This window comes from Malaclemys terrapin, chromosome 1, assembly GCF_027887155.1.
Source record: "Malaclemys terrapin pileata isolate rMalTer1 chromosome 1, rMalTer1.hap1, whole genome shotgun sequence".
Taxonomy (NCBI): Eukaryota; Metazoa; Chordata; order Testudines; family Emydidae; genus Malaclemys; species Malaclemys terrapin.
The window spans coordinates 25,082,944-25,108,471 of record NC_071505.1 but is presented as its reverse complement, the minus strand read 5'-3'; the positions used below and the strand labels follow the sequence as shown (position 1 = coordinate 25,108,471).

The window sequence follows — 25,528 nt, the reverse complement described above, 5'->3', positions numbered from 1 at the left end:
ATTACCCCAGATAGATAATCCCTTTTTCTACCAATATGTTGTCAGGTGTGACAGAGGCTTTGGAGGTCCATATTGTGTCCCTGTTGCTCCTCTGCCTTCTGTTCTGAAAGATGACTTCAACGGTAACTTGCATCCTGATCTTTGGCCTGAAGTCTACGGTGCCGAGAGGGGAAACCTGAACAGTGACACAATCAAATCTGGAACCACTCTCATTTTTAAAGGGGTTAGATATTATTTAAATTCAAGCATTTAATACAATATCAATACTCTTAATAATAGCAAGTATATTTTCCTTTCTTTGTTTCCTGCAAATGATTATTTTAATAATTTTAGACAAGAGGTTATTTTTCACCTTTGATACTATTTTCTGGCCTGAGTTATATTCACTGTGTTCAGCACATTTCCTTTTTTTGAACATTTAACATATTATTTTTCCAATTTCTACTTTAGCTTCTGCTGTCATTTTAATAAAACTGAAAGATGAGAATAAAACTCCACAATTGAGATTTTTCCAAGCCAATTATAGGGTTTGGGCACCCAACTTCCATATTTGGCTTGGAAAAATTAATGGGAGTTGTCTCTAAATCCCCTACTAGTTTTGTAAATCCCATTGCTAATTTAATAAATCTCAACCTACATGTTTATTTTTGCAAATTTTGTATGATGTGGATTATTTAGCATTATTTTATATTTAATTATGTGTTTATTCTTACATTTTATTTTTATGAAGTTCAATAGATAGAGTAAAAAATCAAATATGTACGACAGAATAGAGCTTACTTTCCAAACTTTGCACTTCCTTTATAACCTTAAGATATGTCTTTGTTCACACAAGCACTCTAGTTTTTAGCTGACACGCAAGCCATTTTCAGTTAGAGTGCAAATCCACAGCTATGTTGTCACACCATTAGTTTAGTGCTTCTCAAAAATAAAGTGTAAATATTAATTTAGGTGTAATCAATTAAATCTTTAAAAATATTTCTTTGGACAACTTCTATTCCTTTCCAGTTAAGCAACTTCAGATAATCAAAATCATACTAAGAATATTAACTGTCCTAAAACTGGATTGATACTTCTTGAAGAAATACCTAAGGAAGGAAACCCTGGAGGAGGGGAAAACTCTGTGAGGAACCCCATGCAGAGGCTGGGTTTGCCAAATCCCTGCCAAATGAGCAATGGTTCTGCTCCCCAGATCCACGCAAAGTCAGGACAATCCACTTACAGCTTGTCTATATGAACAATTAGTTCACAGCAAGCTGGGGTGTGACTCTACCTTAAACTAGCCTGCCGTGGACTAAGGCCTTGGCTACACTGGCGCTGTACAGCGCTGCAACTTGCTGCGCTCAGGGGTGTGAAAACGCCCCCCCCCTCCCCCCCAAGCGCAGCGAGTGCAGCGCTGTAAAGCACCAGTGTAATCAGCGCCTGCAGCGCTGCACGCTCGCTCGCTCGCAGAGGTGGAGTACTTGCAGCACTGCGAGAGAGCTCTCGCAGCGCTGGCGGCGCGACTACACTCGTGCTTCACAGCGCTGCCACGGCAGCGCTGCGAATCCCCAAGTGTAGCCAAGACGGTGGATCCTGCTGACACACATTAACAGTACGTTAATGTGCTTTGATCTATTCCCATTTTAAAAGGATTGTGTAACAATATTTACCTCCTTTGTAAAGCTCTTTGGGATCTATATAAAAGCTTATATGGTGGTGACAATGTTGTTGTTAATATGCCAGTATTCCCACAAAGCTCCAGCAAATAGTCAGAGCTGAGTAGTATAGCAGTTGAACAGAAAGACCTAAAAGAGAATATGGGTTCAAATTAGAACTGGTGTAGAGAAAGGCTACCAGGATGATCAGGGGAATGGAGAGCCTATCTTATCAGTGGAGGCTAAAAGAGCTTGGATTGTTTAAGCTTGCAAATCAAAGGCTGAGCATGGATATGACTCCTTTTTATAAATACATCAGGGAGGTATTAGGGTCTGTAGGTGGAGAAGAGCTATTTAAACTAAAGTACAATTTTGGCACAAGAACAAATGGTTATAAAATGGCCATGAATAAATTTAGGCTGAAAATTAGAAGAACCACCAGAGGAATGAGGTTCTGAAACAGCGTTCCAGTAGGAGTAGTGGGGGCAAGCAACCTAAAATAGATCTTAATAAATTTATAAATGGGATTATATGATGGGTTTGCCTGCAATAGGAGACTGGATTCGATGACCAAGGATGTCCTTTCCAGATCTGTGTTCTATCGATTCAAGGATGTGACAATCTGATTGTATTGTACGCCCTATCACCAGTACAAGCATCCTTTAGCAAAACTTGACAGTGTGTGATTAAAAATTCAATTGCTTGCTTTTTGGTTTCTGCAGCCATCTGTCTCCCACAATTTGGGACATCTGGGCTGCTCTCCTCTCTCTGCAGCTCACAGAGGCAGAGTTTTGTTGCTGCATGGCCTGGCCAAACTCCCTCTGTTCCTGCGTGGTGACAGACTCTGTGCCTCTGCAGCAGCAGACGGTGATGGTTCTTTTGCTTTTGCTCTTCTGCCTCCTATTTTAACTTTTCTGCCTATTTTTTGGGGCAGTGGGGAGCAGCACTCTCCCTCCTTGACATTCCTCCTCCTTCCTGGGTCTGTCAACCTTTCAGGGGTTTAACCCTCCCTGAGCCTGCCCTGCAGCATCTTCCTGCTAGCTCCTCTGCCCCTTACAGGCCTAGCAGAGCAGCCAAGAAAGCACCAGGTCAAAGCCAAGTGGTGCTCTATCTGAGGCAGCTTTGCCAGACCCAGCAGATGGTGAGGTGTGCCCAGCCTGCACCCAGCCTTTTGTCCCTAACTCTGTTAGATCCTGAGTTGGAGAGGCAGGTGGGCTCCCCTACCCACAGAGGCAGCCGCGACTCCAAATGGGAAAAATGGACTGGGAATCCCAGTGCAGACCAGGGAGAGGCGACCACTTGACTCATGGGATAAGTCCCATGGGACCCCTGCAGAACAAAGAGGGGAGGTTGCAGGGCCACAAATCTCCCTCCCCCTCCCCAGCCTTAAAATAGATCCTGAGTGCCCTGGGGAAAGAAACAGGGTTTGTAATCAGCCTTCCAGCAGGGAGGGCTCTGACAATGAGTTCCCCCTCCCGGTCCCAGGGGAAGTGAGACAGTCCTCTAAAGAGGGCTCTAGGTCGTAAGGAAGGCAAGTCACAAAAGGCATCATCAAGCCACAGCAGAGCTCCTACACTCCCAAAGCACACTAACAAGCTAAAAAAGGGAAAGAAAAGGCACACAAAAAACAAAAGATAAGAATCCTCTGACTCCTTTTTCTTCTCCTGAGGAAGGTGAGCTATCTGGCTGTGAAACCTTAGCATGCTCTTGAGAGTAAACCTCAGAGTAAATTTCTCCTCTCAAAATCCTCCCCTGAGGCTGCAATAGCCTTTCACTCCTCCTTCAAGGAAGCAATGAGGGATTAATGGAACAAGCCTGATAAGGGCAAGCATGTTAACAAGAGCAACCTCGGGCTCTATAACATTCAAGTATCAAAGGGCTCTATTGCTGAGATATCAAAGGGTGACATGCTGTAGCGACCCTCCCCAGGAATATGTTTATTCCTTAAGAGGGGGAGATCGATCCTAAGGAACCCATGGATAGAAAGATGAAGGCCACTCTCAAAAAGGGCTTTGAAGCCTCTTCTGTCAACCTCTGAGCATCCCTGGCAGCTACCTGCTTTGAAAGAGCATCTCCTTCCTGGCTGGAAGATCTCAAAGCCCTTAAAGACAGAGATCACCCTGACTTTGGCTCCACTTTAAAGAAATTCTTCCTAGCAACAATGTTTGTAGCTGACATCTCAATGGATCCAATGAGGTCCTCACCCCAAGCCATGGCTTCCAGCTCAGTAGCCAGGCACCCACTATGGCTTCAGTCCTGGAAGGTGGATACTCACTGTAAGCAGGTTCTATGCTCAACCAAGTCTACATGATCCCTCCTTTTCGGAAAAAAGTTGGTTATGATGATGGCTGACAGTGCAGCAAATCCAAACTGTCTCTCCTTTCACCGCTAGTGCCCTCAGGAGGTGATATAACCCAGCCTTTACAGTCAGAGGTGCTTCTTTCACTCCTCATCCTCACAGAGGTAGCAGCAAAGGGACAATAGATTCCCCAGTGGAAAACAGTGGATTCGAAGTCTAGGGGGGTGAGTGGAAGTCCAAATGGAGCTCTACCCTCCTCCCAAAATGCACTTTATGACAAAGATCACATACGCCTCCATCCAGAGTTGAAGTTAGGGCGCCGGATTTTCCATTTCCTAAAGAAATGGGTTGCATTAATTACAGACAAGTGCATCAGGAAAATAGTAAGCCAGGGATACTCCCTCGCGCTGTGGGCTCCACCCATTCCATTTTTCCTCCAGTCATCCAGCTCCCATGACCCCAGAAAACACAATCTGATCCAGAACAAAATATTTCATCAACTGGATATGGGAGTAAAAGAGAGAAGAAAGAAGAAGAAAGGTTATCTGGGTTCTGCTCCATCATCTTCATTGTACAGAAGTACGTGTATTGGAGCCATTCTTAACCTCAAAAGATCGACAAGTGGATGAAGAAAATGAAGGTTTGGATGTAGACCGTGGCCTCTACAGTTTCATTCCTGACCCGCAGGGGGAGTTCTTGATTTCAGTAGTTCTAGTGGACACATTTCCATATCCTCCTCAGACAGTGCCACTGCAAACATCTGAGGTTTGCCTACAGCAGGAAATATTAGCAGTACCAAACATTCCCATTTAGCCTGTCCTCGACCCCAGAGTTGTTACAAAGATGGCGGTGGTGATAATAGCCAGACTCAGATTGCAGGGAACTGACCAGTAACCATATCTGGATGACATCGTGATCAGAGCTCCATCACAGTCAGCAGCGCACAGGGACACATCTTGGACATTGAATCTCCTTCAGGAGCATGGCTTCATCATCAGTGCCAAGAAAAGTTCCCTGGTTCCATCCAGGAATTTATTTCCTTGATCCAGAGCCACAAGAGGCCCACCCTAGTACTATGCCTCCAACTCCTAGGACTTCTGTGTCCTGGATAGGATCACTGCATGGGCACAGTCACACATCAGATGTCTTCAAGCCTTCTTTCTGAAGTGTGAGACCATGCCCTGTAAGGCATCAAAGATCAAGGACAGGTTCTGATAGTGCTCAACTCCTTATATTGGTGGTCAGCCCAAGACAATGTCCACAAAGGCATGCCCATCGCTCTTCCAGATCCTTTAGTCCTCACAATCGATGCTCACTTGGAGACCCAAACAGCTCAGAGCCTGTGGAGCCAGGAGGAAAAGGTTCACAGGATAAACCATCTAGAGCTGAAAGTAGTCAAGTTAGCTCTGTGAAGGTTCCAGCCTACCCTGAAGGGGATCAGTGCCCTGTTTCAATCAGACAGTACTACTATGGTTATATATTTAAACAACCCTGAATTCAGCACTATACGCAGAATCAATGGAAATAATGCGGTGGGCAGAACAGTCCCTTCTTTCCCTGAGACTGATTCACATCAAAGGGGACCTGAACTAACAGACAGACTGGCTCAGCAGGCACAGGGTCAAAACTCTGAGTGGTGCCTGAATCAGGAGGTTTTTGATCTCATAGTTCAGACTGTCAACCTCTCTCCAACCAGCCTGTTCTCGGATTGTACAAACACAAGGAGGCCAAAATACTTCACAATGGAGGCAGACCCCAGATCCATGGGAACAGATGCCTTATCACACAGCTGGCTGCAGGGCCTACTCTATACATTTCTACCCTTTCAACTACTGGGGAAGGTGGTCCTGAAAATAGAAAGAGAACAGGCAATGGTAAATACTGATAACTCCTCACTGACTGAGGAGACCTTGGATCTCAGACCTAATGGAGCTTCCATAGAGACCAGACATCCTCTCGCAAGGCCTTCTTCTTCATCCAGACCCAAAATGACTTCAACAGCCTGCCTATTGGGAGGGAAGCTTAGAAAGTCTTGATCTATCTCCCAGTGTTATTAAGACATTGCTTTCACCTAGGAGAGCACTAAAAGCATACTCCTCTCTCTGGCCCAGATTCAACAACTGGTGTCAAGAGCATAGCGCAAATCCCAGAAATCCAACCATTCCAGACTTCCTCCAAGAGAATGTAGACCAAGGCCTTCAACCCAGGACCATGGTGTGTCAGGTGTCTGCTTTTATTAGTGTGCTATTCACAGGGTCCTTCAGCTCCCTGGCAGACAGTCCACAGCTAGCCAGACGCCTTCAAGCAGTTTGATTAGCCGGACCAGTTGTCAGGCCACTCTTCAAAAAATGGGACCTTTCTGTAGTTTTCTGGTCCATGGCAATCCATGCCTTCAAGCCTCTAACTTCAGTATTGGCCTTTTATTGTACATTAAGACTTGTTTCTTAGTAGCTGTCAGTTACACCAGGAAAGTATCAGAGCTGGCAGCCTTATCTATACAGGAAAATTACTGCGTGTTACACGAAAACAAGGTGGTGTTCAGGACCTTTCTTCCTAATGTAAAATCCTCCTTGCACAGTTGCCAAGAGTTTGTGCTTCCTTTGTTCTGTCCAAAACCACAAAAGCCAACTAAAAAGGTGTGGCACCTTTGATGTCAAGAGAACATCTCAAGTATACAGAATCCATAAGAAGATTGGGCTCTATATTCATATCCTTACACCCCAAATGCCAGGGACTCAGAACTTCCAAGTCCTCCATCACAAAGTGGATTAGACTGTGTAATGTGGAAGCCTACAGATCATCAGAGGTTCCTGTCCCAGAAAGGCTCAAGGTACACTCCACGACATCCTTAACAACATCATGGGTGGAACAAATACCTGCATCCACTTTAGAAATTTGCAAAGCGCTCATTGGTCTACAGCTAACACCTTCATTAAGTGCTGTAAAGTGGAGCTTCTGTTTTCTGGAGAGGCCTCCTTTGCCAGGGAGGTGCTTCAGAAATGATATGGACTTTTGAGAGAGCGCACAAAAAGTGGGGTACTTCTTTCCTATGATACTTGTTTCATAACTCACCCTGCATCTGTTCACTAGTCGCTACTTTCCAGACATCAAGAATTATGGGAGATGCTGAGTTGCAGAATGGAAAATTTCTTGGTGTTAATTTCCTTTCTGCTAGCAACATCTCCCAACCAGATCATGCAGCGCCAAAAGGCTGATCTGCCTCTGTGAGCTGCAGAGAGAGGCGAGCAGCCCAGACATCCAGAATTGTGGGTGATGGTGCTAGCAAAAAGGAAATTATCAGTAAGAAATTGTCCATTCTCTCTCTCTTTCTGTTTTTTTCCCAGCATTCTTCCCTCCATGCAGCTCTTATCCTATCTATCACAACAAAATATTGCATAGAGATTTCATGAGTTTTTGTGAAATATTAAGATCATCATTGATCCATGCTATGTTATTCTTCTCACATTGTGCTATTTAAAATGAGATCATATTAAAATATGCTACTATGAAATGGAAAGTTCAAGATCAGTGTAAACTCTGTTTAGAAACTCAGAAAACAGCTATAATAATGCAGATTGTATAATGCAGCTTACTGTCAAGAGTTAGATATTTCTGTAAAAGTATATATGAATTCTGGAAAAATTGTTTTATCAGTTCTGTTTCTTGATTTTTAAATAAGCCTTTACAGTACTTATTTAGAACTATGTAGTAAGACTGAAATATAGACACACTAATGTAACATATGGGAAACAGTAATTTTCTGTGTATGTTCTGTATTTACAGGAAGGGCTGAGAATGCTTGTTTCAAGAGATCTGGATTGTACAAATACTATATACATCCAGTTTTCATTTAAATTTATAGCAAAAGGTAGGTTCACTCTTTATTTGTGTTTTTTTTCAGTAGCTTTACTCATATATTATAACATTACAGAGAAGTATGTGGGTTTAAATTTACAAAATTAATTTAAATGGCCATTAGTTAATGCTAAATAACATTGAAACTTTTATGGGATTTTTTATCATGCTCATTTTAATACCAAATAGGTTCACCATACTTATTCTAACTAAGAAGAAACATCAAACTAATGATTACTCTCATTAAAGCTATCACCCCTTCTGTTCCTACTTCCTTTATCCAGGGGTTTTTAACTTGGCCTTAAAATGAAATCCAAGCTCTAGCTCATTCTGTCATATGCAGTCTCAACCTAGAGATTTGTGCTGCCCAGAAACATGCCATTTGAGTACTCTCTACATGCATAAAAGAAAAATTATTATTTAAAGATTTTTGGAATGTCATAGGTCCAAATTATTTGAAATGGTTTTTAGCAATTGATTAATTAATAACATGATCTTTATACTGTATGATTTAGGAGATTGGTAACAAACTCTGGAGATTTCATGTGCTCTTTGATGATTTAAATCTAACCCAGCTTGACAGAGATCAAAAGTTCCCCCATCTGACTTCCAAGCATACATAATATAAATGAGCATAGGAATTATGTTTAATACTATGTGAAGAATAATCAGTGTTCACCAGAAATAACAAGCGCCAAACAGTTTATCCAATATAGGTATGATCAAGCTGGTGATGGAGTCTGATCCTCATTTCCAAATTACCTGACCGTTGGTTTTTTTTTGTGCTTGTGTCATAACGTCATTATGAAAAGGAGGTATGTGGGTGTGGACCACAGGAGGTGCATGGGGCCCCAGTAACTTATGTGGAGCTCCACACAGGCACCGGGGTCCACTTGCACAGAGCTTGCATTCCTGAAATTCTTGTGCATGCAAAATTCCTATTAACTTAATGGGGAGTTACATGCAGCTAAGGGCTGCACAATTGCACCCAAGTTACTAGTTTCTTTGCCAAAGAACAAGGCCAAAATAGTTCAGAACCACAATGGTTATTTTTTAAACAAAAGTCTTAAGTCAATTTCTGTTTGGGCAATTTAAAAAAAAATCCATGTGGATTCAGCTTGGATCCTTCCAGTCTGTCATTTAATAATATAATTGTCCTCTTGCTCCTATTATTAAACATCCTTATGAAAATAAGAGGATAACTATTATGACCATGCCCAAATAGCCCATGTTAAAAGCAAAATCTTGGCTGATGACTTCTTGTTTTTTAAAATTCCCCCTTCAAAAATAATAAAAAAAGATGTGACCATTGCCAAGGTGCTTGAAAGTGCAGCTCAGTATACTTATCATTCCAATAGCATGCATACTCATGGGGGAAGGAATAGCTCAGTGGTTTGAGCATTGGCCTGCTAAACCCAGGGTTGTAAGCTCAATCCTTGAGGGGGTCACTTAGGGGTCTAGGGCAAAATCAGTACTGGATCCTGCTTGTGAAAGCAGGGGGCTGGACTAAATGATCTTTTTCTAGGTCCCTTCTAGCTCTAGGAGATAGGATATCTCCATTAATTTAATTAAAAAAAAAACATTATGGGTCAGATTCTGAAGCAGGGTTGTAGACTCCCTGTACGATCTACTTTTGGAGCAAGGTGCTAGTCAGCATTAGTAAGAGTTTCAGAATCTGACCTTGTGTTAATAACTAGGTATTACAGAGAGTTTTTTAAGCTTGGTAACATAGGACAGAAAACCCAATAATAATGGGGGGTTTCAACATCCTCTTACTGACTGGGAACATGTCACCTCAGGATGGTATGCAGAGATAACATTGCCAGACATTATTAATGACTGCTTCTTGGAGCAGTTTGTCCTGGAACACACAAGTGGAGAGGCACAGGATCTGGTTGAAGAGGTGAATATAGCAGACCCACTTGGTAATAGTGACCACAATGTAATTAAATTTAACATCCTTGTAGGGGGGGGAAATTCCAAAGAAACCCATCACTGTAGCATTTAAGTCGACAAAAGGGGAACTACATAAAAATGAGGAGACTAGTAAAACAGAAATTAGAAGGAACAATCCCAAAAGTGAAATGGCTACAAGCTGCATGGAAACTTTTTTAAAAAACTGTATGCATACTCCAAATAAAAAAACAAGTAAGAGGACCAAAAAAACTCCACCACCCTGTCTAAACAACAAAAGGCAGTTAGAGACCCAAAAAATCTTTTTAAATTTGGAAGTCAAATCCTAGTGAGGAAAATAGAAAGAAGCATAAACTCTGGCAAGTCAAGTGTAAAAGTATAATTTGGCAGGCCAAAAAAGAATTTGAAAAGTAACTAGCAAAAGACAAAAAAACTAAGTGCAAAATTTTTTGTAAGTACATCAGACACAGGAAGCCTGCCAAACAATCAGTGGGGCCACAGGACAATCAAGGTGCTAAGGAAGCACTCCAGGAAGACAATGCCCTTGCAGAGAGGCTGAATGAATTCTTTGCATCATCTTCATTGCAGAGAATGAGAGGGAGATTCCCACACCTGAGCCATTCTTTTTAGGTGACAGATCTGAGGAACTGTCCCAGACTGAGGTATCAAAAGAGGAGGTTTTGGAACAAATTGATAAATTAAACAGTAATTAGTCCCCAGCACCAGATGATATTCACCCAAGAGTTTTGCAGGACCTCAAATACAAAACTGCAGAACTACTAACTGTGGTATGCAACTTATCACCTAAATCAGCCTTTATGCAAGATGACTACTGATATCTAATGTAACACCAATTTTTTTAAAAAGGCTCCAGAGGTAAGTCTAAATTTCATACCAGGCAAATTGGTTGAATCTATAGTAAAGAACAGAATTATCAGACACATAGATGAACATGATATGTTGGGGAAGAGTCAACATGACTTTTGTAAAGGGAAATCATGCCTCACCAATTTGTTAGAATTCTTTGGGGAGTCTTGTCCAAACAGGTGGACAAGAATAATCCAGTGGATATAGTATATTTGGACTTTTAGAAAGCCTTTGACAAGGTCCCTTACCAAAGGCTCTTAAGAAAAGTAAGGATCGTAGGATAAGAGGGAAGGTCCTCTCATAGATCAGCCTCAGGTTAAAAGAGGAAACAAAGGGTGGGAATAAATGGTCAATTTTCACAATAGAGAGAGGTAAATAGCAGGATCCTCAATTATCTGTACTGGGACTAGTGCTGTTCAACATATCCATAAATGATCTGGGAAAAGGAGTAAACAATGAGGTGGCATAGTTAGCAGATGATTCAAATGTATACAAGATAGTTAAGTACAAAGCAGACTGTGAAGAGTTACAAAGGGATCTCACAAACCTGGGTGACTGGGTAACAAAATGGCAGATGAAATTCAGTGTTGATAAATGCAAAGTAATGCACATTTGAAAACATAATCCCAACTATACATACGAAAAGGTGGGGTCTAAATTTACAGTTACCGCTCAAGAAAGATAGGTTGGAGACATCATGGATTCTTCTCTGACAACATCTGCTCAATGTGTAGCAGCAGTCAAAAAAGCTAACACAATGTTAGGAGCCATTAGGAAAGGGCTAGATAATAAGACAGAAAATATCATAATACCACTGTATAAATCCAGAGTATACCCACACCTGGAATACTGCATGCAGTTCTGGTCATGCCATCCCAAAAAACATATGTTAGAATTGGAAAAAGTACAGAGAAGGGCAACAAATATTATTAGGGGTATGGAACAGCCTCCATTTGAGGAAAGATTAAAAAAACTAGAACCGCTCAACCTGGAAAAGAGATGACTGAGGAGAGATATGACAAAGGTCTATAAAATCATGAATGGTGTGGAAAAAGCGAATAAGGAAATGTTATTTACCCCTTTATGTAACATAGGAACCAGAGGTCATGCAATGAAATTCACAGGCAGCAGGTTTGGAACAAACATAAGAAAGTACTTCTTCACATAACACACAGTCAACATGTGGAACTCATTGCCAGGGGATGTTGTGAAGGCCAAAACTATGACTTGGTTCAAAAAAGAATTAGATAAGTTCCTAAAGGATAGATCCATCAATGGCTATTAGCCAAGATGGTCAGGGATACAGCCTGGTGCTCAGGGCCGGCTCCAGGGTTTTTGCTGCCCCAAGCGGCAGAAAGAAAAAAAAGGAAAAAAGGCGCGATCGCTATCGGCAGCATTTCAGTGGCGGTTCCACTGTGCCACTTTCTTCTTTGGCGGCACTTTGGCAGCAGGTCCTTCCCTCCAAGAAGGACCGAGGGACCTGCCGCTGAATTGCCGCCGAAGAGCCCGACGTGCCGCCCCTTCCCCTTGGCCGCCCCAAGCACCTGCTTGCTGAGCTGGTGCCTGGAGCCGGCCCTGCTGATGCTCTGGGTGTCTCTAAACCTCTGACTGTCAGAAGCTGAAACTGGAAGATAGCGAGTAGATCACTCAATAAATTGCCCTGTTCTGTTCACTACCTCAAAAACATCTGATACTGGCCACGGTCAGGAGACAGGATACTGGGCTAGTTGAACCATTGGTCTGACCCATTATGGCCATTCTTACGTTCTTATGAAGGAAGGATGGTCTTGTGTTTAAGGGTCAGATCTGGTAGTCAAGAGACTTGAGTTTTACTCTTGGTTCAGCCACAGAATTCCTGGCCTAGATTGAAGGTGCAAAGCATTATTATTTTTTCATTAAAACTTATAAGTAAATATGTACAGATCATTCAATCAGTAAAATAACTCACATGAATAAAGTTGCTGACATGAGTGCTTGTAGAATTAGCTTGTAAATTCTTGAGGAGGAGGACTGTCTGCCCAAAAGGTGTGGATGTTGTGGGTACTCCTGTAACACAGGTGTTAATACTAATAATTTGTGATACTATGATACTGTATTGTTATAATTTGTGATACTATAAACAAATATTGATTGACTGAAAAATGGTTGTTGTTTTGTAGGAAAGGAAATGGTTTGCCTGAAATAAAAAATGATAATGCTGAGATTGCTTTGGGTCTAAATAAATTAACTATTATTATGTATATCATTAATATTCATGCAAATATAACCCTTACATCAGTAGGATTTTCCAGAGTCCCATCCAGTTGACTGCTTAGGAGGATGCATACGTACAATATGTGTATTGCCTGCCAACACTTAAAATTATTATAAAAAAAACAATGATGCATAGTGTAAAAATCTGTAATAAAAGTATGAGTAGCCTAATTACATTTAAATATGAATATATGTTTATAAAGTAGTGTTTCTTGCAAATCAGATTATAATGAACGTAAATATATTCACTTTGCTGTAGGTACCCCAGAGAGGTCTCATTCCATTCTGCTACAATACTCCATCAACGGTGGCATCACTTGGCATTTAATAGATGAGTTTTACTTCACTCAAACTACTGATGTTCTCTTCATTAACGTTCCACTACCATACACTGCGCAAACCAATGCTACACGTTTCAGGCTCTGGCAACCTTACAACAATGGTAAAGATGTATTCTAAATACATGCTTACAGAGTTATATTTCTGAAGTTGTTTTGGCTAAATAATAATCAGGACTTTCAGTCTTGTACAGTATTCTGTTGTAATTCTATACAGTTTGTTTAATACTCAAATTTCAAGTTTTTTGGACTTGATTTGCTAGACAGTATAATACCATTACATTTGTACTTTTTATGCATGCAGTTTCCATATTACTGGTGGATGTTTTAAAATAAAAGTATGTAATTTAATATCACTGGGACTATTTGCATAAAATTAGCAGGTCCTTAGGGGAGTTTAGAAATGTAATGTATAAAATTAAATTTGTTAAGGTCTGTCTCATTATTCTTAATGGGCCTGATTGCATCCTTTACCTGACTCTGGCTATGTAGACAGGGTCATTGGTGTAAATGAGAATCAGGCCCTATATGCCCTAGAAGGCATTAAAAGCAGATTAAGAAAAATATACTTAGTGCATAATCTGCTAGTTAAAGTAGAAAGGTAAACTTCAAAGCAGTATATAAATCCAAAGGGATGTTGTCTGTTCCTACGGAGTTTAGGATATACATCCGATGAAGAAGAAATATCTTAGTGACCCCACAAAGGATTCATAGTGTGATGTTGACATCGAAGCACTGAAAAATTCTAGTGACAATTTAAACACAACAATACAACACTTGTTTTATTTCAGGTGGTTTGGTTTCTTGTTTATATACTTGTTTTTTTGTTGTTTCTAACTCACCATTGGTTAGCTTAACTATCTAAAAGCCAATTCAGACCAAGTCCTAATAGTCCTCCCCCAGTTCATCTTTCTGGTGGACTTTCCGCAAATGTTTAATGACATCCTCCCTGTCAGACAGTATCCTTAAATAGGAAACATCCTAGAGAGAAGGCCCTGCAGCCTCCTCTCTGATAACATGAAGCTCACTTTGTGGATTATCTAGAAAGAGGCAATTATGCAGAAGAGCCATCCTACCCAGCTCAAAAGCATGGGAATGTATACAGCAAGCAACCAAGAAAGTAGGCCATACTTACAGAATGGGGGACTCTATCCTGGGAAACAGTGACTCTGAAAAAGATTTGGGAGTCATGATGGATAATCAGTTGAACACAAGCTTCCAGTGCAACATGATGGTCTAAAGGCTAATTCAGTCCTTGGATGCATAAATGGGAATTTCAAGTAGGAGTAGAGACATTATTTTTCCTCTGTATTTGCCAAGGGTGTGATGATGCTGGAATACTGTGTTCAGTTGTGCTGTCCATGGTTCAAGAAGGATGCTGATAAATTGGAGAGGGTTCAGAAAAGAGCACAAGAATGATTAGATTAGAAAACATGCCTTAAAGTAACAGTGGCAAGGAACTCAATTTATTTAGTTTAACAAAAAGAAGATTAAGAGGTGACTTGATTATATCTGTAAGTACCTGCATTAGGAACAAATATTTAATAATGGGCTCTGCAATCTAGCAGAGAAAGGTATAATGCAATCCAACGGCTGGAAGTTGAAGCTAGACAAATTCAAACTGGAAATAAGGCATACATTTTTAACAGTGAGAGTAATTAACCAGTGGAACAATTTATCAAAGGTTGTGGTGTTTAAAATCAAGATTGGGTGTTTTTTGTAAAAGATAAGCTCTGGGAATTCTTTTGGAGAAGTTCTGTGGTCTGTGTTATACAGGAGGTCACATTAGATGATCACAATGATACCCTCCAGCCTAACCCTAACCCTAACCCTAAGGCTGCAAATCTTTCATGGGGTCACAGAAGTCATGGATTTATGACTTTTGCAGCTGCAGCACTGATGCGGCTGACCCCAGGGACCAGGCATCTGGTCCTGGTCGCTGCCCTGGCGCAGCAGTCTGGGAGCAGCAATGGCGCCACGGGCTGCCTCCCCACCCCAGCACCCTGGGCCACCCTCCCCCCACTCTCCCAGCAGCAGCAGTGGGACTCCGGGTCATCCCCTGCCTGGAGCAGCAATGGTGGCGGCGGGGCCTTGGGCCGCCCCTCCACCCAGGAGCAGCGGCTGGGCCCCAGGCCTCCCCCACTCCTCAGAAGCAGCGGCGGGGTCCCTGGCTGCCCCCTCCCAGGAGCAGCAGCGACCGCCAGAGTATACCCCCCCACAAGAGCAGCAACATCCACTAGAGCACCCCCCCTTCCCCAGCATCTAAGATTTAGTTAGGGGTATTTTTAGTAAAAGTCATGGACAGGTCACTGGCCATGACTTTTTGTTTATTGCCCGTGACCTGTCCATGACTTTTACTAAAAATACCCGTGACTAAATCATAGCCTTAATCATACCCTTTGTGACATATCTGAGTTCCACCGCTTATTTGGGAGTCTGGAGACTGCCACCAAAGTTTTCTTTCTCTCAGATGTGTGTTTATCCCACTAGGATTGAAGAGCTCTTAGTTGGCCCAGGGAGATTATTCAGTTCAAGTCACTTGTGACCCATCCACAAATTATACCGTTTAATCATCAGTTTTGACTTTTTGGACAATTAGCTCAATGAATTTTTTATTGTAGCTTACTTTGCAAAGTAAATATGACTTTATTGAAAGATACTTGCAAAACCGTTTTTCACACTTCAGTTGGTCATTACTTTTGTGCAGGTTTCTTATTTTGGAAGAATATTCTATGCTTACAGGCAGATAGGGCCAGATCGTGGTGCCCTGATGCACCCTGATGAGTACTTTATCATGCATATGGCCCAGTGAAATCTGTGGGACAGACTACTCATTAAAGCAGCTGTTCACCAATGCAGTGAGACTTTTGCACTCTAACCCATTGTTATTTGTTCTCACTCTCTTCTGTAAGAGTTAACACAATACATTCTCCCTTTCTTCTTAGGCAAGAAAGAAGAAATCTGGATTATAGATAACTTCATTATTAATGGAAACAATCTAAAGAATTCTGTTATACTTCTGGATACATTTGACTTTGGACCTAAAGAGGATAACTGGCTTTTCTACCCTGGTGGTAATATTGGGCTTTATTGTCCGTATTCATCAAAGGGAGCCCCGTACGTATTAAAAGAATCTACCTCCCAGCAATAAATTGAAAATAAATAGCCATCAAATAAATCAGACCTAAAATACCTCTTTCCTTTTTGTGGTAGGGAGGAAGATTCTGCTATGGTATTTGTTTCAAATGAAATTGGAGAACATTCCATTACAACAAGGGAATTGAATGTGAATGAGAACACCATAATCCAATTTGAGGTACTTATCCCCACAATGTAGCCTTTCTGTTTTCTTACATGGGGAGTTTTAATCTTTCTTGATCTCATTTTGGTATTTTGTTTCCTCTCTGGTGTTTGCCCAAATATAGAGATCTGTATAATTTCCCATAATTGTAAACTGTTTTATATGGTTTAACAGCTGCTAGCCATTCTTGTTGTGGATGTGGCTAGAAGGCTTTTATCATATAGCTATGGAAAATTTCTCTCTCCAATTTTTCTGTTTTCTTGCAATTCTTTTAACTACTTCTACATATATATTTATACTAAATAGTATAAATCAGTAGTGGGCAACCTGTAGCCCACGGGCCACACGTGGCCCATCAAGGTAATCCGCTGGCAGGCCACAAGACAGTTTGTTTGTATTGACCATTCACAGGCACGGCTGCCCGCAGCTCCCAGTGGGCGAGGTTTGCTGTTCCTGGCCAATGAGAGCGGCAGGAAGCTATGTAATACAATATAATATGTATATAGCATTTAACTAAGTCATAGCACATTCCATCATTAAACAACAAATGATTTTGGATTATAAACTGTTGCTGAAATGATATTTAGAGTATTCTAAGAAAATTAAATTTGGTTGTGTACTAATGCACATTTCAGTTTGTCATGCAAGCACTTAATAAAATATGGAACACAAATTGTTTTCTGTTTTAAGAAACAAAAAAATGAGTTCACATTAAGATACTTCAAATCTTCAGAGTGTTAACCTCAAAAGACCTACATGCATATTTTGGATCTGGTACAGGCATTGTATGAAAAAAGTTAAATGCCTTCAGCTGCTAAGGTTTTTGAAGACATTAGTATAAATGAAGCTATTATACATAATGCAGTAAAGTTTCAGTCTGTGTCTCAAGAGTACAAGAACTAGATCTGGTCAAGCATTTCTCTTAATTTCCAGATGGGTGGATTCTCTAGTTATAATAGGTTGACAAGTCTCGTGCACTGTGGAGCAATAAGGGAAGCTTTATCTTATATGGTGTGTTTTCAACATTTATACATAGTGCTGTATGTCACTGGCTTTTGGAAATAATTTGTTTTAAGTTAAGGATCAGTACATTAGAAATAAAACTACTATCCCTAAAAACATAAGTGGAAACAAAGGATTTAAATGGTTTCATCTGTGCTTTGTATTTTGTCCATAACATGAGTTTTTACTTACGATATGGTAAATACAACACAATATATTTTACTCTTGAGGGCTTCCTCATCCTACAAGTGTACTAACAACCCTGGTTCCATCCAGTCTATTATGTCTTTATAACTGTCACCACGGCATAAAAAATTTCAAACTGCAAGCATATTTTTGTACAAACACATGGGAGGCAGGAAATCAGATTATTTTACGTTATGGGCATGCCAAAATATGTTTTAGGGTTTGTCTACACAGGGACACTTAGGAAGATTAATCTGAATTAAAATTCACTCCCAAAAAGTGAATTAAACGAAACCACATTAAAGCCACTTTAATTCTAAATGAGAGCATCCACACAAGGGTTTAATGCAGTTAAACTAACCCACTTTAAAGTCACACCTTTACTTAATTCAGATTAATTTGCCTAAGTGTCCTATGTAGACAAGCCCTTAAGGTTTCAGATGTTTCACAAAACTATACATTACAATTTTTCAGGATATTGGTAGGACTGCTGATTATATACAATTTCTACTGTTCACTATGTCAGCGGGATCTCACCAGAACAGCATGAAAGATTCTGGCACTGCCAGACTCAAATTACATCTCTGGTTTGGCCTCAAATCCAAACCCTGCCCTATCTGTAGGTGTTTTGGATACTTCCTCCTAGGCCCCACTGTCTTATATAAGCAAAAAAGAGAATACCGACTCTGAACAAAAGACTCGAATGATATAGTAAATACCTTTAGGGATAATTCCTATGGTATAAATCTGTTCTGATAGTATAATTCCCTGGGACTACAAGAGTAAAGAGAACCACAGTTAGGTTAAGGATCCTTTAATCAACAATGAATGTTTGCATATTATGTTTGTTTTATTATCATTTCTATTTTTTTTAAATTCACATTTCTCTGTCGCCGTGTCTGGGGGTGCATTCTCTAAGTACTGCCGGAGATGTTGCAAATTACTACAGCCATACTGCTAGGGACATCAGGTCTATTGTTTTTGCTTTTGCTTACTCAGAAACATGTTTTTGCCCTTGTAGAAATATTTAATGCATCTAATTAATTTTTTATTAGTAGTAGCAGTTGAATTTTTTTAAGATAGCCTGGACTGTGGCATGCCCTTCGATAGGTGGATGGTAGGGGAATGCACAAGAAACTTTCACCTTTTGTACACCCCACCCAGGGGCAATCTCTGCCCTGAGGAGTTGGGACCACACACACACACACAAGCATACAGAGTATTAAGAGAAGGAGCAGGCTACAATATCTTAGAACATTGTACAGCCTGCAACGTGCCCGCACACTGGGCTGCTTAAGGAGGTATTATATCTCCCTGAGATGCAATCCCTCTTGAGCTCCCCCTGGGCAATGAAGCCCTGCACCACACAAAATGCGGGTCAGCAGCTAAATGCCACATTTTGACCCTGTGTAATCTTCGTGATTTTATTTTTCTACTCTAGATCAATATTGGCTGCACCACTGATAGCTCATCTGCAGACCCAGTGAAACTTGAATTCTCACGAGATCTAGGGGCAACCTGGCACCTGCTTCTTCCACTGTGCTACAGTAGTAGCAGCTATCTCAGCTCCTTATGCTCCACTGAGCATCATCCAAGCAGCACTTACTATGCTGGTACAGCTCAGGGCTGGAGAAGAGAGGTCATCCACTTTGGAAAACTGCACCTGTGTGGGTAAGTGTCTGGCTTCTAGTTCTAATAAGGTTTTTTCTGTATTTGAATTTGCTTTATTGAAACAGTAACCATCTTATAGCGGAAATGGAGATGTTATGTCTCACCCTGAGTCACGGTTCTTTCCCTAGCTCACCCTTTTCTCCAAGCGTAAAGTAAAGTGTGCCAGCTCTTCTTCTGGCACAGATTACTTCTGCCACTATGCTGGTTCAGATCTCGTGGTGGGCGTGTTGCACAGGGAGAAAAACTTCCACTATAGCTGCTGCCTGACCTTCTCTGCCCACTTATGCAAGATGGGGTGGGGGAAGTAGCATGCTTGTGAAGCCTACTGTCCCTCCTGTTACTCCCGGGGGAATTCTGTGCCAAAAAATTTAAAATTCTGCACACACTATTTTAAAATTCTGCAAAATTCTGCATATTTTATTTGTCAAAATAACTCAATATAATCATGCCAGTTTCAATTATTTTGGTAGTTTATTTCAAAATACCTGTCAGCAAGTATGTCTGTAACAATACAGACAACAAAATTTTTTCCCCCAGGAACAGAGAGTTAAAGAAACCCCTATGACAACCCAGTTTCTCTGCTTTGCTTTTGTTGGGCCCCTCTGGGTATGTTACAGGCCAGCTAGGCATATCTTGGGGGAAAACTCTGCCTCTCTGGTCTGAGACACCCACACCCACTCCTCCCCCCCAGAGACCAGCCATGGGGCGCCCACAGCCCAGACATCCACACCCCCTACCTCCCCAGAGCCCAGGAATCCAGAAAATTGGAATCTCCTTCCTCAGAGGTTTTTAAGGCCAGGCTTGACAAAGCCCTGGCTGGGATGATTTAGTTGGGGATTGGTCCTGCTTTGAGCAGGGGGTTGGACAGATGACCTCCTGAGGTCCCTTCCAACCCTGATATTCTATGATGCTATGAAAAAGAAACAGCCTGATTGACCCACCTGTTTTACTCTAAAACAGACATTCTCTCATCCACCTGCACTTTCTAGAGGTTAAACCAATATTATAACAATTTGAAGACATTTTTAGTTTCTTACGTTAGGCTCCCTCTGTCAGAAATTAATGTGCTTCCTCAGCAGATGGGCACCTCTAGCAGTAAACTAAGAATAGCCAGTTGCAGTTGCATACTCTGGGTGAAATCCGGGCCCCAGCGAAGTGAATTGGAAAACTCCCATTAACTTCAGTGGGGCCAGAATTTCACCCTCTGTTTCAAACATATGTCACATTTTATTCATAGTGAGAAGTATGCCTGGTCTTTTTGAATTTTCATGTTGGTGGGTTGAGCACAATGGATGGAATTTTCATTTTAAAAATTAGTCTCTAAAACACTCCCTGGACACTCTGTGGTTGTGTCTCAGAAAATAACTGAGGAGGCAATAAAGTCAGTTCATTTTACTGACTACAAGAGGAATGATTATTGGCACCTTTTCTATGAATCAGTTGTTGGTAATTTCACCGTCAACCAGCCATCTACTATTCTCTGAGTCACTCCCCAAAATTGCTATTAAATGGCAAATAAAAGCCAAAGTACCTGTGCACCAGACATGTACTACTGTTTATGCAGCTGATTCAGCAGCTGAATTTAGAAATAGTTTAGAAGGGTATATATTAAAAAAAGTCCACAACATAGTTAAATGCTTCTTCCTTATCCTACTTCTTCTGTTTTCTCTCTCCTTTTCAAGGTTTTCTCATTTTTGAGGGAAGGGGCAGGGAGTGATTTTAAATTATTCTCTGCAGAGCAGTTTTCTGCTTGTTTAATTTGTTCCCTCTCCTTCCCTTGGTCTGTTATTATTTATATGCAGCACAGATGTGCATAGCACTTAGAAGACAAATTAAAAATGACAGGTCCACACCCCCAAGGAGTTTACAATTTAAATTAACATCTTGCAACATGCTTTTTTTTTTTTTTTTTTTTTTTTTTAGGATTAAATAGTATAAAGCCAAGTTGACTATCTGTTGACATGCCATATCATTTATTCTTTCCATCTAATTTGGGGCAAGCTTATGCCACCTTTATCCCATAACTAGTCTCATTGAAATCAGTGTGATTAATTGTGAAGTAAGATACTGTCCAATATGAGCAAGGGTGGTACAATCTGGTCCTAAGTCTGTAAATTAAAGGTAAAGGAAAACCATCCAAGTCCAGCCCCTCACCCCCCAAAAAATTGGTGGTCTGAGGGATGATTTTAGTCCATAACTAAGTTTTTAAAGTAATGTAACTGGTGGATCAAGCCCTTCTGTTTTCCTGTAAATATATTTGTGTTGACTGAGTAGCGGGATTTATTGGATATTGAAGGTAGTGACTATATCTTTCCATTTTTAGGACAAACTTAGTAAGAATATTAATTCTAGCAAAAAGCACATTGTAATTTCATATGCAACTAATTATTGTTTGACCTGGATATACTATGTACCTGTTTCAGATCAGTAAGATTCAGATGGTACCAGGGATTTTATCCTGCTGGGTCCCAACCCGTGACTTGGGCCATTGATAATGTATACATTGGCCCACAATGTGAAGAGATGTGTAATGGACATGGCAGCTGTCTCAATGGAACTAAGTGTATCTGTGATCCAGGGTATTCTGGGCCAACCTGTAAAATAAGCACCATGAATTCAGACTTTCTCAAGGACGATTTTGAAGGTATCTCTTTTTTATATGAACTCTTCATAGTGATTTTTAGCTACCATCCTTCATAGAACCTATGGTTAAAGAGATCAGACTTCTTACAGCCAAATCCTGCTGACCTTCCTCATGCATAGAGTGGCCAGATGCAGGGCTGGCTCCAGAGTTTTTGCCGCCCCAAACGGCAGGGAAAAAAAAAAAAAGGCTCGATCGGCAGCACTTCGGCGGCAGCTCTACCACCGCCACTTCATTCTTCGGCGGCAATTCAGCAGCCGGTCCTTCCCTCCGAGAGGGACTGAGGGACCCGCCGCTGAAGAGCCAGACATGCCGACCCTTTCCGTTGGCCGCCCCAAGCACCTGCTTGCTGCGCTGGTGCCTGGAGCCAGCCTGACCAGATGTCCTGATTTTATAGGGACAGTCCCAATATTTGGGGCTTTTTTTTATATGGGCTCCTATTACCCCCCACCCCCGTCCCAATTTTTCACACTTGCTATCTGGTCACCCTACTCATGCATGTTAGTCCCAATTACATCAGTGTGACTGTTCACATGAGTGAAGTGATCGGGATTTGAGCCTTAAACAATATTAATGATCATTTGATGATGCCTACAGTATTTATCTAGACACCTTTTTCTATTTACTGACCTACGACGGAAACATACATTCTGCATGATTCAATGATTCCAAAACTCTACATCTAGAGAAGCACTTCATTTTATCATAGTAATGAGCACATGGAATTTCTGGCAAGGAATAGCTCTTAAGTTAAATCACTGAAAGTTGTGAATAAATTAATATTTTGTCTGGTTTTGAAGTAATTTTACTTTTAGTTCATCCTCTCAGATAAATAGAATAATAGAGAATGGGATGAACAGTATGCCTACTGCCAGGGCCGGCTCCAGGCACCAGCTTAACAAGCAAGTGCTTGGGACGGCCAAGGGAGAGGGGCGGCACCTGTGGCAATTCGGGGGCAATCCTCCCTCTAGGAGCGAAGGACCTGCAGCTGAACTGCTGCCGCCGATTGCAGCTTTTTTTTTTTTTTTTTTTTGCTTGGGGCGGCAGAAATGCTGGAGCCGGCCCTGCCTACTGCACAGGATTGGTCTGCCGCACAGGAATCTGAAGGAAAGTCCTAAGTATTTCGAAATTCCTCAGCCTTTGAAAACCAGACCATACCTCTCAGCTTTCTGACACTGTTAGGAGAGCACAAAACTTACAAATGGGAGGCTCCAACCCCTGAAATGAGGGGCACAAAGCAACACTTTCAATACATTGGAACCCTCCATTGCTACCCACACTACTTCCATTTCCACCCGTGTCACTGTACTGCCACCCAGTCTCCCTTGTATGCCAGCTTCCTCTGACACACAAATGGTGGTGAGTGAGGGCTGCAGCTGAGCAGACACAGCAGACTAAGGAGCCATGGTGGATAGAGCAGCAGGAGAAATAAATTCATGTCACATTCCTCAAAACCCCTCACTCCCCACAACAAAAAGTAAAGTATAAGCTACTCTGTAAACAAACATAACTGAAAGTACTAATTTTGGACAAAATAGTGTCTTAGAGTCAAATTCCTCCCATAATTCTTGTAGTTATTTATTTCAAACTGAACTAACTGCTAACTGCAACTTGGACATAACACTGAGCTGTTTCCTTATATAGTTGGGTATTTTTATGTAATCCAAATAAAAGCATAGGAAAGTAATCAGAATCTCCTTTGAATGAATAGAGATGAAAACTTTAAGCTTCAGAGTTATGTTTTTATATTTTAGCAAGTTTTGTTCCGTAGCAGTTTTCTAGGAAACATGGTGGGGGTCAAAAAGTTCTGGTACAAATATTTGTTCACTCTGAACATAATGATTTATATAGCTTACTTCTTTTGGAAATAATACTGTTGTAACAGGAGTGCTTCAGGGCAAATCCTAAAAATATATGTACTGTGCACTCAGGTCAGCTAGAGTCTGATAGATTCTTGATGGTGAGTGGTGGAAAACCATCTAGGAAATGTGGTATCCTGTCCGGAGGAAACAACCTCTTCTTTAGTGAAGAAGGCTTGCGTATGCTGATGACTCGAGATCTGGATTTATCACAGGCAAGGTAATACAGTTTTAAAACACTTTCAAGATTCCATTGAGAGAATAGGTAAAATATTCTTTATATTATACTTCTGTGGTGAAAGCAAATGTGTATAAGTATGTTGGGGCATATCCTGCAATCCTTACTCAGGCAAAACTCCTATTTAAGTCAATGGGAATTCCCATTTAAGTCAGGGGTCATTTTCCAAGAGTGAGGACTGCAGGATCTGAAACATCACGTGTAGTTTATTCATGTGGACAATAATATGTTCATTTCTCATATGCATAACGTGAAATTCGTTGTATATCAGACACTCTGCTTCTCTTACGGTTTTGTTGCATCATGAATCGTTGTTGAAGTAGGCGTATCTGTTACCATTATAGTCATTGTATTCATCATCATATAACTCCTTAATTTTCTGAAGCTTAATTTCTTCTTATTGCACACATTTTTTCTAATAATTCACTGACAAATTCCTGTCAAGCTTGTCACCAGCTACACTGATCACAGTTATATTAAAAAAAAACATTTTTAATGTATTTAGCGATTATGTCTTGTCATTATGGCCTGCAGAAGACATATTTGATAGCAGGACATGTCTAAAATATTAAGCAAGGGGGGGGGAAACGTTAAACCAATGCAAAATGAAGCTGTGTCCTAATTGTTTGCAAACCATTGAACAGTCATTGTCTATTGACTTATTCATTATCGTAGCCTATTATCTTTAATACTATTTTACCTCTGAAATGTTGTATTTTTCCACAGATTTGTTCACTGACCCTTAGTAAACAGAAAACTCCTAATGCAAGACTTATTTAACACTACATAAAGCATGTTTTAACATGCACGTTAGCTCTTTTTGGCTTGTAGTCCTCATTAACATAAAGGATTAAAATGATGATTTCATTGCCCATCTTAGTCTACAATGATGCTTAATTTATACATTTTTTAGAGAAAGAATAACCCATGTCTGTAGACAAACCATCACTAAAGTGTCATCACATTTATATTTATATTCCAAGGTTCCTCAAACCAAGACAAATTGGGTTTTCAGCTTGGTAACCAAAGACATCAGTACTTTTTCAGTAATTTGATTTTCTAGGCTGTTCTAAAATTAACAACACTATTTCACAAAAGATACAAGAGTCCTTGTATGATGCTCCATTAGACTAATCCACAATGTGTTTTCCTTCTCTCTTGTGTTCAAAGCATTGTCATTTATCTCTTCTCTGTGGTAAGCTGTAGCTGGATTTGCATACATTGACCTCAAGGTGTTATATGTAAAATCCCAATTTTCTCCAAGACTGAAGATAAATGAATGCCATGCTGACAAAAAAAGAAAGAAAAAACAGGGCCTCATATTTAATTTTTTGTGTCTGCAGTAGGAAAAATCAGCAAATAACTATCTTTTCTTCTTTTCTGTGGATAAAACAACATTTTGGATGACTATTCTCTAGCATTCCACTACTATTGTAGTTCATTAATTTCCAAGTTAGCTTCATAGGC

At 40.8% G+C, this 25,528-nt stretch overlaps 1 protein-coding gene and 1 long non-coding RNA gene across 2 annotated transcripts in view; one reads left to right on the top strand and one right to left on the bottom strand.

The window, feature by feature from the left end:
* Positions 1–25,528, top strand: part of RELN (reelin) — a 446,977-nt gene that overhangs the window by 371,387 nt on the left and 50,062 nt on the right. The window contains exons 36-43 of the mRNA XM_054017864.1: positions 46–223; positions 7,720–7,804; positions 13,085–13,267; positions 16,109–16,280; positions 16,377–16,479; positions 19,094–19,323; positions 21,747–21,967; positions 23,896–24,043. Coding sequence (XP_053873839.1) covers positions 46–223; positions 7,720–7,804; positions 13,085–13,267; positions 16,109–16,280; positions 16,377–16,479; positions 19,094–19,323; positions 21,747–21,967; positions 23,896–24,043 — 1,320 coding nt within the window. The remainder of the gene's footprint in view (positions 1–45; positions 224–7,719; positions 7,805–13,084; positions 13,268–16,108; positions 16,281–16,376; positions 16,480–19,093; positions 19,324–21,746; positions 21,968–23,895; positions 24,044–25,528) is intronic.
* On the bottom strand, positions 92–14,528 carry LOC128831467 (uncharacterized). The gene is made up of 3 exons (XR_008443799.1): positions 14,299–14,528; positions 12,521–12,618; positions 92–175 (listed from the first exon to the last, which is right to left on the bottom strand). It is a non-coding gene; the product is annotated as an uncharacterized LOC128831467 (long non-coding RNA).